Here is a 15,816-nt window from a genome sequence, read left to right as displayed (position 1 = left end):
TTCTAGAATTCATTACACAAATATTTAAACTGACGTACATGGAGAACTAACAAACAGAAGGATAACTAACAAACCCACCATAATATGGAATAAGCTAGGTTGTTTAACAATGTGGGCTTCACAATCAGAAAAATTTACAATGAATAAAGTTAACCCAAATTCATATAAGCACATATGCAAAGTTTTCATTTTCTCATGTGAGATTCACATTTTTAGTACTTGTATGGAAGAAGCTGTCAAATTAATTAAACTATTAGCGATAAAAATTACCTAAGAGGACATCCGGTTAAAAGTGATTGAGAGCATAAATGAGCTCAAATTGGCTTGACCCTAGAGTTAAGCTAAAACAAACTAGAACTGTACTATACCAACAATTTTGTCCTAATAGTCTAATACAATACAACGCAACTCTATAATAATTGAAGCATAAACCATAGAGAAATCTAGCTTCATCATCCCAAAAATAACTACCACCACCACATTAATTGAGAACTGTTGGCATGATCTTGAGACCTAAAGATCTAAATTATATGGACAAATCGTTTTGGTTGAATTTAAAAATTACAACACACATAACACAAACAACTACAACAAAAGCCACTCTTTCACAAAAAAAAAAAAAAAAAACTACAACAAAAGCCACTGATTCTATAAAAATAAAATAAAAGAGTACTACACACATTACACAAACAGTTACAAACAAAAGCGATGGAATTGCAATAGCAGAGCTGAAACGCAATAGCAGCAGTTAGGGACAAGGAATCATGTCCCACATAGTTGGGAGTTTAGGCGCGGCTTTGAATTACGGAGGCGCCAAGCTTCTTGTATGGAAGACGCTGCCAAATGCCCCCAGAGCTCCAACTAAGAAACATCGACCTTTTTCCTTAAATGCCACCAAAACTACAGACAACACTCTTCAAGTCGCCGGCTCTGAGAGCAAAGGCTTCGATTTTTCCTTCGGAAATAACAGTTCTAGTTGAGATGGGTAAACCAGAAAAGGAGGGAGATTGGAATGCCCAAGTTAAAACTTCTTCTCCGTAAAAATCGCCTCTCTTTAACGTTCCTACGTCAATGTTACCGGTTGTGTAAGTCCATGCAAGGCCTTCCACGATGAAGAGCATCTTCACAAGGGGTCTCCCCTCTTGAACAATATAGCTGTCTTCAGTGTATGTCACTGGCTTAAGATGCTCACAGATTGCTATCAAAATATTTTCAGGAATATTTTCAAGCACAGGCACCTAGAGTATCAGTGTTATTGGTTAGTTAGGTACACTAATTAGTAAGATGCGATAAAACTAAAGAGAGATTTATTTCAATATGGCCGGAGCTGTTAAACCATGCATGATCAATAATCCGCCACTAAAGCTTGATCATCAATTAGGGAGGCCAATAAGTATCAAACTAACACTTATATCTTTGTTTATACTAGAATATATGGATGAGAACTTAGGTATACATGATGATCGAAGATAAGGATTACTTACATCTTCATGATAAAGAGAAGGATTTACTTACTTTTTTCAGCAACTGCATCTTTTTTGATTTAGGCTGATCTAATAATTCTTGCGGCTCCTGCATCTAATTAAGTTGATTCAATCAATAAGAAATAAGTTTTTTTTTTTTTTTTAAGGGGAATACGGCAATCACTTTATTAATATGAAACTAGTAAGTACAATTTTGAGCATGGTGCTCAAGATAGGGACCCACATCATTAAATCCCGGAACATAATGCCGCATACAGTATAGTTAAAATTTCTGATTAGAGACTGATGAGTACTGACCTGCACCCTTGCATTTAGATATACTAAAAATAACACCATGCCACTTATAGATATCATCACAGACAAGAAGATTTCCATTGTATACAGACTAGTCTGGAGGTTCGAACCAAGAGAACTGTAAAATAAAATCAGTGTAAACATTGCAGTGTTTATAGAAAAGAAAAAACATCATCGTAGACTAGAAATGGAAAACACAATCTATTGTATCTGTTAGATCAAAGACAATCATTTAGTTTCAGTTTTCCCATCTATCATAATGATGACCACTAAATGGTGACTCATGAATTAATTAAAGCACAATGCACAAATGAAATTCTTTATAGATAATCGCCGGTCGAAAACTTGTATTTTGAAGTATTGTTTGTATTTTCTTTTTTCTCTTTAATGAACTCAATTGATGGTGTATGCTAACCTCAGATTCCGTAAGGCCCACCAAAAAGATTGTGACATTCTTTGCACGACATGAGTTGAACTTGTCGCATTAGATTGAAGAGCATGGAGATATATACCGAAATCAAAGACATTTGGATTTGCTTCTTTTACCGGACATAATTCATCCCATTTAGAGAGATTGTTGTTGTTGTGTATGGTAATATTTCCACAGAAAAAATGTCGACTTTTGTTAGATTGAGGATCTCCTAGGAGAATGTGACAATGTGACTTCCAACAATCTACCAGTCGTTGAACAGCAAGACGGTACCACAAAGCTCCAAATAGCTGAATGATAGAATTAAGTTAATTAATACTCAGAATTCATAAGTATGCATGAAAACCTTAATGTCTAAGTTATATTATTCTATTTGGAGAAAAATTTATGTATGTATTGCAGTTGTGGCTCCATATAGTTCACTTGGCCAAATTTTAATAAAAAAGAAAGGAGAGTGAAATTCACACTCTATGTTTCGTTTTTTTAAGTAACTTATTCTATTTTAAGTAACTTAAAATTTGTCTTTACTAACTTAATTTTTGTCTTTTCTATAAGAATTTCAACAACAACAAAAAGTGTGATTTTCATTCTCCAAAAGATAATGAGTTTTTCTATTGGAACCTCCAAATTTACTCACTTGATCACCTCTATGCTTTTTACACCTCTTATCAAATTTTTAAATACTAAATTTTCACTAAAGTTCCTCAAATAACCTCACTCATAAACAAATTATTATCTTTAAAATAAAAAACGTAGTCATTTCAATGATTTAATTACTCTATAAATATTAACTACATATACATACCTTAATCAAACAACATGCATAAATCGCTTTTCCAATAAAATAAAATAAATCAAACACAAGGTATTGATTTTCAAAATTAATTTCTAATAAATAAGAAAATAACATGAACTATTCTGTGGTTTTTTTATATATATTTTTTCTATTTTAGCTGTTAAAGACAATGAAGAAATCATTTTTTCTTAATGTTTATTTATTTTCTCTACTTTTTGTACCTCATGATTAATTATTAAAAAATATATATATTTTTTATAACTGCTACTCTTTTTTTTTTTTTTGCAAATATAATGGATAGACTTAGATTCAGGTCATAAATTATAATAGGATTTATTTTGTTTTCCCTCACCAGTATGTGTTCAACATATATATCAATATATCATACATTTTTATGTCACATTATCTTAATCATATTTTTAATTCTTATTAAATATATATGAATGCTTTAATGAGTATGTAGTGAATTGGAAAATGAAAATAGATAAGGGAAATAATAAAGAATACAATCTAATATTATTGAATTGGAAAGTCTACATAAAATAAATATAATATTTTTTGGTAAAATTATTGTCCTTAATAGTCATTTTATAGTAGGTTATATATGCCATTTAATAATTCATAATAGAGTGAGGTCAAGTGAGCAGATTTGGAGGTCCCAATAGAAACACTCAAAGATAATAAAAACAATAGAAAATTACACACAAGTGTCATTTTGAAACTTAAATTAGTCATAAGGCCACAAAAGTTTTTTTGTACACATAAGGCCACTTCTATCTTCAAACTATTTTCACCTTGACGATTTTACCCTTCGTGTTCCTCTCTCGCCAAAACAAACATAAATTCACTCTCTCCTCTCTCTCTCTCTCCCCGATCTCTCTTCTTCCTCTCTTCCCTCTGCAATCACCGGAAAGCATCAATTCCGGCCACCATCTCATCACCGTCACCATCAATTGAACCACAACACAAAGCCGACCAAAGCCCAGCCACCCATCGCCGATTAAGGCTCCGGCCACCACACGCAATTCAAGGCTGCGGTGTCGTTGTTCCTCAATTGTAATCGAGCTCCGGCCATCCTTTCAATGCACCGCCAGCACCAATGAGTTCAAAGGAAGCCGGACATCTGTCCGAGCCCACCGGTTGGACCACCCATGGTCGCCGTGCACAAATCACCCACCGATGTCACAAAATCAACTGGATCTCCCAGATCCTTTCGACTTCGCTGTTGTCTCCCTCCACCGACTCCGGTCTCCCACATATCACTGTCGTCGTCGACTGATTCCATTGCTTCTCCCACAGATCGACAGCGACGACATCGTCTCTGCCTTCGAAGGCAAGTCCAACCTCTTCTGGCAGTTTCAACCTCGTTCCCATCGCCGAGATCTGAGATTGCATATCTGAGCTTCAGTTTGAATCAGTCATTTATGGTCAGAGAGCTCTCCGATCGGGATGACAGCCCAATGAGAAGCTTTGCTTCTTTGTACGGCGTCGTTGACGTCCTTGATTCTTCAACCTCAATGAAATCGGAACAGTTTTCTTCATTTTTATATTACTACATTTGGATGAAATCGAATCGGATTCAAATCCCTTCCCACCACCGCCTTCGTTTCATCATCTCAATTGCCTCTAATAAGACTCCGGCGATGTCCTTGATATCTTTAGAATTGGTTTGTTTTGATATCTTTTCTGTTTTTGTTAATGATGAATGTTATTCCTCATATGAATTGGCTGTGTAATGTGCGAGTAATTACTTGTCTAATCCGACGATTTTTGCATTTGACATCATTGAATTTTGATATCCAATCAAGAGTGTTGTCTTGCACTTGCACTTGTCTTGCATCATTTCAAAAAGAGAGCAAATGAAGTGATTTTCAATGTTGGTTTTCAATGTTGGTGAGAGTAGTTTTCGGAGTTAGTGAGAGTAGCTTTTGATTTTTGTGAAAGTAGCTTTATGTTTTTGGTGAGAAGAGTATGTTGATGAGTATCTTTTGTTGTTGGTAAGAGTAATTTTTGGTGGTGATGATTGTAGCTTTTTGAGGTGGTGATAGTAGTTTTTGACGTTTGGAAGAGTTGTTTTTGTTGGTGGTGAATATAGTTTTTTGCAGTGGTGATAATAGCTTTTTACGTTGGTGAGAGTAGCTTTTGATACTGGAGTAGCTCTCTAGTGTTAGTAAGAGTAGCTCGCTGGTGTTGGTGATAGTAACTTTTGTTGTTAGTTTGAGTAGCTTTTGGTGTTGGTGAGAGAAGCTTTTGCTGTTGGTGAGAGTAGTTTTCTGGTGTTGGTGAGAGTAGCGTTTATTGCTGGTCACAATAGCTTTTGGTGTTTGTGAGAGTAACTTTTGTTGGTGGGGATAGTAGCTTTTGGTTTTGAGAAGCATAGGTTTTTTTAGTAAGTAGTAGCTTTTGTTGTTGGTGATAGTATCTTTTGTTATCTCGCCGGAGGTTGCCGGAAATCTCATCAGAGTAGCTTTTGTTGCTAGCCACAGTAGCTTTTAGTGCTAGTGACAGTAGCTTTTGTGGTCGCTGGAGACCCGTCGGAAGTTGGCAGGAGGTCGACCGGAGACCTCGCCGGAGAGGGGAGAGAGAGAGTAATTGTTGACTTTGTACTCTAGTGGCATTTATGTAAATATGTTGGTTTTTAATATCCAAAATATAACACCCTTTTTAATCTATTGGCCTTATGAGGGAAAAAACTAGTTGGTGGCCTTATGGCTAAGAAAACATTCAAAGATGCACTTATATGTAATTAACCCTAAAAACAAGTTATCAACTTACAACAATAATTATATATATGAAAGTTGTCAAGAAGTAGTAAGAGAGTAATTCTTGTTGGGAGTTTTCCCAGATTGATGTTCATTGAGTTTAATAAAGTTGAGTTTCTAATAAGAGGAATGTTCGCAACTTTCTCTATCTACCTTCCTTTTCAACCTTCCCCACTTGTTATCTATCAAGTATCTTATAGCTTCACTCAATCCTATAAATTAAATGTTGTGAACCTAGAGACTTTTTTTCATTCCAGAAAAACAATGTGAAGAATTTAGCTCAAATTTTGGGAGAGATTATACCTATGCTTCGTTATTTAAAGGTTTGAGCCAGAAAAAAAATGATAAGGGGGAGCTAGAGAACGAGCACAAACGTTTAGAGAGGTATCAAAAAAAAAATGTTCAGAGAAAGGGAGAGAAGAAGAGAAATGAATGGAAAAGAATAATGTAAAGTTTAAACATGAACTTGAGTTTTAGTTCTTAAAAATGAAAATAAGACTGAGCAGAGGAAAAGCAGTAGGAGAGTAATTCTTGTTGGGAGTTTTTCCAGATTGATGTACTTCATTGAAATAGAAGTTGAATTCATTAGATCAATAGTCAAAAGGCTAGAGTCTACCATAACTTACATAAGTAAAACTCGGCAAGAAAATCCGAACTAAACTATCTAAGCTAGAGCAGATCATTAAAATCTCTGGGACGCTCACATTTAAGCGAGTCTATACAAGAATGAAAATATCTCGCCTCCTACGGAAAATAAATCATTCAACTAGCCCCCACTTGCCAATCACGCAATTATGGTAAAAGCAAGACACTAGAAACGTCATAGAAGACATAGAAGACTCATAAAAGTTAATCCAACCTCACGCATGCTTAATACCCTAATACATTATGGCCAAGATTGCCTTAACATGAGCCTAAGCCCGTAGGCCCAAGCCCAAATCAAGTTTTACCTAGCAGGAAGACTCCTTTGCCCCATCAACCCAAATTTAAGCCCAAGCCCAAACTCAAGCCAACAGAGGAGGAGAATCACACTGCTCCTTTGCCTCCACCATCGTCATGTCCTCCAGTGGCATCCCGTTTGACCACAGCTCCGGCGGTTGGCTTTTCCACTCTTTCATCAACATCGCCAACCGGTTACACGCGGTCAACAGTCCTCAATCCCACAGAGGACCGGTAGGAAAAGAGAATCCCCGCCGCCATGACCTCAATGACTCCTCCCGCGCCTCGCCGGAAAGGATTTTGGGCAGCGTCGATACCCAGACACATGTACCTATTCCACTTCCCGATTTGGCAATCCCACTAACCCGAGATCTGATTAAACACAACGATCGTTGTACAGACCCAGCCATGAAAGCCAACTTCTTCTCCCTCTGAAACAGCGATCTAACAAAGGCCAGAGGCCTACTTGATTTGACATGGAGAGAGACTGCCGGTCCCAGTTCTGCCGCCGTCGGTATTCTTGAACTTTAGGGTTCACTATAGAGAAGTAAAGGCTTTTGTTCATGCTAATGGTCCTATTTGATTTACATGAACTCATGGCCTTTACTACGTGCTCTGTTTTTCAATATTTGCGCATCAACAATAACGTTTGATATACTTCATTGAGTTTTTTTTAAAAAAAAAAAATGTCATATGAAAGTCTAATACAAATGGACCCAAATTATCCAAAAAGGTTAAGAACCTGAGTTTTATGTACTTAAATATGAAAATAAGACTGGGCAGAGGAAAAAAAAAAAATTATCAACTGGGACCGTTGGGTTGCTCTCTCAACAGATCAATTTGAAAAATATTAACCGATTCACATCTATTCCATTACTCATTAGGAAGAACACATGGATTGACTCATTATTGTCATTCTTACTTGATTTATTGTTTTCCTCTACTATCTTTACAGAAAAAAAAAAATAGCGGAAAAGTTTATTATAGACTCAAAAAGCTATATGTAAGAATGACGAAATCCATTTTAATGTTGAAATTTTAATTTATTATTTTTTTTTATAGAATATTTATTTACTATATATTATTTGTGGGTTAACTGTTCATTGACTTATTAACAGTGTCGAGTTAAAGCTGAGCCGGCACTGTAAAATGACGGTTTTGCCCTTCTTTCGTTTCTCTCGCGCTCCTCTCTCTCTCTCTCAAATATCGATCAAATCTCTTGATCGAGATTGAGCCAGACGCACCGCTTTCATCTTTCAGTTGCGATTGAGCGGGCAACTTTTTGATCAAATCAGAGGATCCGATTGAGCAATCAGATATCTTTGAGATTTTGACCTTCAGGTAAGTTTTTTATTTGGTTGATTTGTTTTGAATTTCGGTGCATGCAATTTTGGGTGGTGCATATGAAGGTGGGTACATAGGTTTATCTAGCTGTGTTTGGTTTGGCATTTGAATTTGGTTTTGTGGGTGATTTAGCCTTCTTTTTTTTATCTGGGTTTTGTGTGGGTTTGCATTTGAGCTGTGTTTTGTGGAATTAGATATGGGAACTAGTTAGATTCAGAAAATCGTTTCATGCATGTGTTAGTATATATCATTTTTTGCTTTGTTGTTATTTCTGCGAGCAATTCTTGATTTGGTGTCTTCATGAACACTTCTTTTTTCTTCTTTTTTTCGTTCCAGGTGTTCTCGGCTGTGGTCTGCACATCCGGAGGTCACTTGCTCTGTTCTTAGTCATTCAACAGAGTCTTCAGATCGCAGCCAGGTAAACAAGTACTCCCTGTTCTTTTTATTTTGAAAGCAAAAGCGTATTAATTCATTGAACAAATTAACTATTCACTTATTGTATAATTGTCTCACTCTCCAGCCGCACTGTCTTGGGCTGAACACAGAGTGGAGCTACTTGATGTTCAAGGGGATTTATTTTATCACATTGTGACGTTCATATAACATACTTGGCTTGACGTAAGCTACTATTCTTCTGTTTGTTGATGTGTTTATTCATTTATATTTTTGTATTTAGGTGGCAATAGTTCTTTAGCTTTGATGACAAAGTTGATCTCTTTTTCCTCTGTGTACAAGATTGCTGTCATATTGTACTTAATTTGACTGTGCTTTCTGTTAGCCACTTTTGTTATTGTTTTCATTTCTTGGTTTGTGATTCTGCAGCTCTGATCTTGAATTCATTTGGAGCTTCAATTCATAGTTATTTAGATTATAGAGAATCAGATTTTCAAGCCAATTACATAGATACAGAATGCTAAAAACAACAGCTGAAAGTTGATGGATCTACTGTTGGATTGTCTCCTTGGAAAGGGCATTCTGCTCTCCTTAGACAAGCAGAGTTAAATACATCGGTGGATCTGCATGTGAATGAGGTTTGCTTCTTACTAAATGTGATAACTTTGCGTATCTTCTGTGGCAGTTGAAAGTGATCAATTATTAGTTTTTATATAACATTCTGTTGTACATCCTCAATTTTACCTAAGGATTTTCTCAACAGATACATGCAATTGAGATTGTAGGGTATTTGAAAGTAGAGAACTTTGTTTCTGGGGAATACTCTGTGTCCTTTGGTGAATTAAGTTAGAAGAATTGGATCCTTGGTTTAGGATTATTGAGTTATCAAGAAGTAGGAAATTGGTTTTAATTTTGATATTGATTGAGATTTTATTGATTTGTATAAGTCATTAAAAGGCTTTTCTTGATTTTTTTTTTTTTTTCCAGGCAATGACAGAAACGAGTTTGAAGCAGAATCTCAGCCAAAAGAGGCTGAGGAAAGTGTGGTAAGTGAATATCAACTTCTGCATTACGAATTGTGTTGCTCAATTGGTTTACGAGTTTGAGTTGCGAATGGAATGTGAGGTCTTTGCAGCTGATTTATCAATGTGGTGAATTGCGATTAATAATTTTTATGCCGAATTATCTTCAGGTGATTGAGCAGTCGGGAGTAGTTGAGATTCCTGGACTATGTTACAGAAACATACCTGCTGTTGTTACAACTCCAATTGGCCAAATGGTATGCAAATTATATTGCGTTTGATTGCCTGTGTCTATTAAATTTGCTTTGTGTGGTTTATATATTGCAAATTACTCTTTTCAATGCTATTGGTGATAAATAATTGTTACTTCTGATTGGCCTGGTGTGTTATGTGTTTTTATGTATGAGGGATTCCCATATTGAATGTGACTTCGTTACTATATGACTCATTGCCATGGCATTTTACTTCCATCAGGCCACAGATTGCTGTTATGATTTTCGAATGGATTTTTACAAGATCACTTGCTTATCGGAATCAACCATCTAAGTTGGTTTCAACTTTAAAGAATAGTAAAACAAAAAATGAGAAACAAGACATTCACTCTCTCTATCTAATGTTGAATTGAATTTTGAATATGCATATATGATATACCTAATTAACTTTGATTTCCTTACTTTACCTTTGTATTAACTCTCTGGCAGATTCTGTTAGTGTTTTTATTTTAAGGGGGTTTTTTTTTACACCTTAAAATAAGTATGCAATAAATTGAGTATGCATAAATTGTATAGGTTTTTTACACCTGTTTTCGGCCTTTCAGTATGCAATAAATTGAGCATTTTTCTGTTGTTTTTGGATATGGATATGGTTCAGTTTTAGTTTTTTGATCTGAATCAGATTTGTTTCTTTTTTATTGCTCAAGAAATTTATGCAAATTTCAATAAGATGTTCTCACTTTTTGTGTTATTAATTTTAAGGTTTCATTGACTTTTCTGCATTTTCTATGTGTTCAAGTGCAGCTTGCGATGGGTGAGGTTTTTGATGCTGGGTTTGTTTTGGATTACTTGCTTTTGGTCCATAAAGCTTGGTGATCAGTTTTCTGTAATTTTATGTCAGAAATTGAAATTTAATGACCTGTTTGTGCAATATCATTGTTTAAATTCTGCATGTGTGTATTCTTCTCTGGAAAGAAGAACCCAGATTGGTGAATTAGTAGTCTATATCAAACCCAGATCAGTATCAATGGGAAGATTACTGCTTAGCTTCAAAGTTTGTCTTTCAAGCAAGCATGGATTACAAAAAATTACTACAATTAGGCATTATGAACTGGTTTGAAGCACTCCATCAATATTTAATGTTGCCTTTGTATTAATTAGTGCAAACTTCCGCTAAAGTTAACAAGCCCACAGCAACGCGCGGGCGCATCCAACTAGTAGATGACTATATTGCAGTTTTTAGTTTCTTATTACTTTTTTTTGTTTTTTTTTTATCATGAATTTTATACTCGACCCCTCACTATAATATCCAGTCTCCGTTCCTGATTTCATTGAAATATTAGAGTTTAAAACAACTTGCAAATGAAGTTGCAATGAATTGAAAGCCACAAAATTCTTGAGTGATTGAGCACTAGCTAAGCAGGTCGCGCGCGCACACATGTACAGTCTTTCTCTGCTAAGGAGGTCCTTAGATATTAATATCTAAGGATTTTCTTGATAGACCTACTTTTCGATCGCATATCCACATCATATCTGGACCGTTCAGTTTCTAGGTCCTAATGTATAGATCATTTCTGCAAATTTTCAACCAAATTGATTATCGTTAAGGCATTCAAAACTGCGATTTACAATTATGAACACGAACAGTTTAGGTTGGACAGATTCGGTTCGTTCATTGATTTCATATAGTTCGATACCTTAACGATTATCAATTTAGCTGAAAATTTGCAGAAGTGATCTATACATAAGAATCTAAAAACTGAACGGTTGAGATGTGGATATATGATCGAAAAGTGGGTCTATCAAGAAAATCTTTAGATATTAATATTTAAGGACCTCCTTAGCAGAGAATGACTATATATATATATATATATATATATATATATACAGGCGGGTTCTGAAGCGGACGTCCGCACTTTGCTAAAGTGCGGACGGCGACGCAGCGGCGGTATTCCAGGCGGCGACGGCGGCTCGGGGCTTGGCGGACGGAGGCCGGAGGCTTGACGGACGGTTCTGGGCAGCGTTCGAGGTCGGAGGAGGTCGGAGTTGCAGGTTTCTAGGCAGCGAGCTCACCTGCAACTGCAGGTTTCTGGGCAAGGCTGCAACCACGTCGCCGGCGACTCCACCGACTGCAGACCCGTCCGTCCTACTCCTGGCGTCCATCCGGCAAGCTCCGCCGCTCCGTTGCGCCCCGAGCCGAGCTGCAGCGTCGACGTCCGCACTTTAACAACAGTGCGGACGTCCTCTTTGGAACCGCTCCGTATATATATATATATATATATATATATATATATATATATTTGTTTTTGAAGTATGACGAGAATGAGCCCGATTTAGTACAAAAATCATAAAAGTAAAGAAGCGGCCTAGAATCAAGAAAAGTGATTGGAAAATAGGTAACTCACGCGTAATGAGGTTATTAATTCAAGAAGATTCGGTTTTGGATTTTTCAGGTTTCTCGTGCGAAAAGTCAGGTTTTGATTGTAAATCAGATTGGATCAACTTTTGGCCAGAATGTCCGTTTGAGACGCATGATACCTTTCTGGAATGAGAACAACGAGATCTTTAAGACTCACTTTAGTGAGCCTTAACAGATTTAGACCAAAATATATCGTTTTAATTTTCCGATTCGGGATTTAATATTTTTAGCTAGTTTTGCATTCTTTTTAGGATTCTTTTTTTATTTTAGGTTTTTTTAGTTCGATTTGGATTTGTTTTGTTTTAATCTGTCGACTTTAGAGTTTCATTGTTAGTTGCCCTAGGGTTTCTTTTCTCATATATAAGCAACCTTAAACGGCTGCAGAACTTATCTTTTATCATATTATCAATTAAATTGAGAGTTTTTCTCATGTATCTCTTGTGGAATCCAGAATTCTTGTTTTAGATTTATTGCTTGTAAACCTAGGGTTCCTTCCGACTGTGTCAGTTTTTTTTTTTTTTTTTTTTTGAAAGGATATAAATTTGTTTTTAAGAGCTAGTTAATTTGTTAGTTATGTGGTCGAAATGTATTTCACAACCTAAACTTTTACTAATACTCCAATTAAGCATTAATCTAAAGTAAAAACTTTATTAAGCTGTGAAAAATAAATGAAGAAATAACTGATGAAATTTGATTTTAATGGGAGTAGATGTATAAGATCAAAACTTACATGAGAAGCAAGGACGAACGGAAGGTAGTCCAATACAGCTTTTAGCCATTTTTCCACTTTAGTCTGGTTAGGACGTCGCCGCTTCAACGTTACCGTCGTTACGTAGATGTGATAAATTCGTAAGGAATATTGGACTGGAGTGGAAATTATCAGAGCATAAGTAGGATCCCAATATGAGCATCTTGCGGATAGTATCAGTCCCTACACACATAAATTATATGACAATTAATGGGATGATATAGCAAACAGTAGGTAATTAAAATCTGATTATATAGAATGAAGACGCAATTACAGGCCTTTATTCCGGCCTGTAAGCTAATGATAAGAATCAATCGTGTATATTTTTCGTAAAGATTACATGTACACCTCTAGCTGTAAAACTTCCTAAACCTTAAGTGTACGAGTGAAAGAGCATATTTGTATGATCTCATAAACTAGTTTCAACCGTTAAAACATTAATTACTTTAAAAGGGGCGTCTTTTACCTCTGAAGGGGTAAAGAAACTAGAATGAGATATAGAACCTCTGTCTTTTTGGCTACTTCTAGTCCAGAAGGTCCCAAATGTCTTCATGCACCAACTAACGGGCTCCTTCTTCTCCCCTTTGGAACCAAGAACTGTGTTTCGGCTACTTCTAGTCCAGAAGTCCCAACTGTCTCCTTTGACCAACTAACGGGCTCCTTCTTTTCCCTTTGGAATTAAGAACTGTGATACACCGACTAACGAAGTCGATTGCATAAAAGACATCGACGGCTGATCGTAAACCAATATACGTCCACAACAAATTTGGGTCCAGTTTCAAGCACTTGTGTTTTTCGTGGACGTGGATCACAGGAGCGTAACAGTACAAAGGATCAATGAAGATCGCAATTGCACATGATATTGTAAAGATTGTATTCCATCTATGTCTTGGCTCATCGTCGTCTTTAAGAATTTCCGCTCCCCCTTTTCTACTTGTACTTTTATGTCCTTCGCTCTCCCTCTTCCGGATTCCAACTCCCTATTCCAAGAAGACAAAAATGAAAAATGTATATACATAAAAAAGAAACAGTAGTTGACAAAAATATTAAGGGTCTGAAAATAAAAATTTCGTTGAAAATCACTGTTGAAGAAATAGATATCATATATTAGATTAATATTTGAAAAAAAAAATTATAGAATCAATTAAAATTGTACTAAAGTCTAAAAATAATATAAACAATTAAGCTGTTGCATGACTGCATCTCATATCAATGGGTACTTGTAATAACTGAAAATTTCAAGAGATTTTTTTTAAAAAAAAAATTTAAAAAATAAAAAAAATCGTAGCCACCTCATCATTGCATATGTCAGTGAGAATTGAACTCATGACCTTTATAATATTAGAAATATAACTTACCAACCAAGTCACAGCTCACCGATAATTTCAAGAGATATATATATATATATAGATGAAATCTAGCTATATATATATACAGTCCTTCTCAGATAAGGATGTCCTTACCTTAGCCTTAGGAACGGATTTTAGTTTTGACCACTTTTCGATCACATATTCACATCTTAACCTTTCAGCTTTTAGGTCCTAATGTATATATCACTTCTGCAAATTTTCAGCCAAATTGATGATCGTTAAGGTATCGAACTCAATTAAACCAATGAACGAACCAAATCTGTGGAACCGGAACCGTTCATGTTCATTATTGTAAATTGCAGTTTTGAATATCTTAACGACCATCAATTTGGCTGAAATTTGCAGAGATGATCTATACAATATGACCTAAAAACTGAATGGTTAAGATGTGAATATATGATCAAAAGTGGTCAAAAACTTGAAATCCGTTCCTAAGCTAAGGTAAGGACATCCTTAGCCAAGAAGGACTATATATGTATGTATACACACACACACACACACACACATCTAGGGCCCTTCCACTAAGGATTCCTTGTGGGACCAACATTTCGATCGTATTTTCACATATCGACCGTTCAGTTTTAGACCCTAATGTATAGATCATTTCTACAAATTTTCAACAAAATTGATGATCGTTAAGGTATCGAACTACATTAAGTCAATGAACGAACCAAATCTGTCAAACATGAACCGTTCGCGTTCATAATTGTAAATCACAGTTATGAAGGCCTTAATGATTATCAATTTGATGAAAATTTGCAGAGATGATCTACTCATATATACCTAAAAACTGAACGGTTAGGATGTGAATATATGATCAAAAAGTGGGTCTAATGAGCGATCCCTTAAAATGGCTAAAAGATCCCTCACTACAAGGTGTGTGTGTGTGTGTGTGTATCTTTGGCATGGCCTTCGTCAAGTTGCATTTCCATCTATGTTTCTTAGCAATTGAGGTTCGCATCCAAATCAATTGGCAATGGATGGTGTGTGTGTGTGCGCGCGCTCGCGCATACATCTTTGCCATGACCTTCGTCAAATTGCATTTCCATCTATGTTTCTTAGCAATTGAGGTTCACATCTAAAATCAATTAGCAATGGATGGAGTGTGATCCAAATCCTTAAACTCATAGGCAAGGTTCTCATTTTTTCATGTGGCCGGGATCTATACTCTCAACACACCCCCGCACGTGTGATGCATTTCCATCTATGTTCTTAGCAATTGAGGTTCACATCCAAAATCAATTGACAATGGATGGAGTGTGATCCAAATCCTTAAACTCATAGGCAAGGTTCTCATTTTCCATGTGGCCGGATCTATACTCTCAACACGCCCCCGCACGTGTGGTGCATTTCCATCTATGTTTCTTAGCAATTGAGGTTCACATCCAAAATCAATTGAGGACATGTAGCCTGTGTGGTTGCGAAGTAATGCGCACATGGGATAACCCGCTCTAAGAACATGTTAAAGTAATATGGGGTTTACATCAAAACCAATCGATAATGGATGGAGTGACCCAAATCCTTATAACCCGTAAGCAAGGTCCCTAATTTTTCTATGTGAGATCTATACCAACATAGTCCAACGTGTCTGACATTAGTACTA

The 15,816-nt window shown here is 36.1% G+C and overlaps 1 protein-coding gene and 1 long non-coding RNA gene across 3 annotated transcripts; one reads left to right on the top strand and one right to left on the bottom strand.

The window, feature by feature from the left end:
• Positions 1-628: 628 nt before the first annotated feature.
• Positions 629-13,022, bottom strand: LOC133717437 (cyclic nucleotide-gated ion channel 1-like). Its single transcript, XM_062144157.1, has 5 exons — positions 12,826-13,022; positions 2,194-2,498; positions 1,782-1,896; positions 1,516-1,572; positions 629-1,238 (listed from the first exon to the last, which is right to left on the bottom strand). Exons 2-5 carry the CDS (start codon positions 2,229-2,231, stop codon positions 885-887), a joined length of 564 nt encoding a protein of 187 aa, XP_062000141.1. The 5' UTR covers positions 2,232-2,498; positions 12,826-13,022; the 3' UTR covers positions 629-884.
• LOC133713612 (uncharacterized) lies at positions 7,847-10,905 on the top strand. 2 transcript variants are annotated; one of them, XR_009848151.1, is made up of 7 exons: positions 7,847-8,046; positions 8,386-8,467; positions 8,570-8,667; positions 8,872-9,080; positions 9,430-9,488; positions 9,635-9,721; positions 10,476-10,905. It is a non-coding gene; the product is annotated as an uncharacterized LOC133713612 (long non-coding RNA). The 2 variants fall into 2 exon arrangements; XR_009848150.1 differs by having other exon boundaries at positions 7,850-8,046; positions 10,481-10,900.
• Positions 13,023-15,816: the final 2,794 nt, after the last annotated feature.

The sequence above is a fragment of the Rosa rugosa genome, chromosome 6 (assembly GCF_958449725.1).
Source record: "Rosa rugosa chromosome 6, drRosRugo1.1, whole genome shotgun sequence".
Taxonomy (NCBI): Eukaryota; Viridiplantae; Streptophyta; class Magnoliopsida; order Rosales; family Rosaceae; genus Rosa; species Rosa rugosa.
This window is presented reverse-complemented; position numbering and strand designations above follow the sequence as displayed.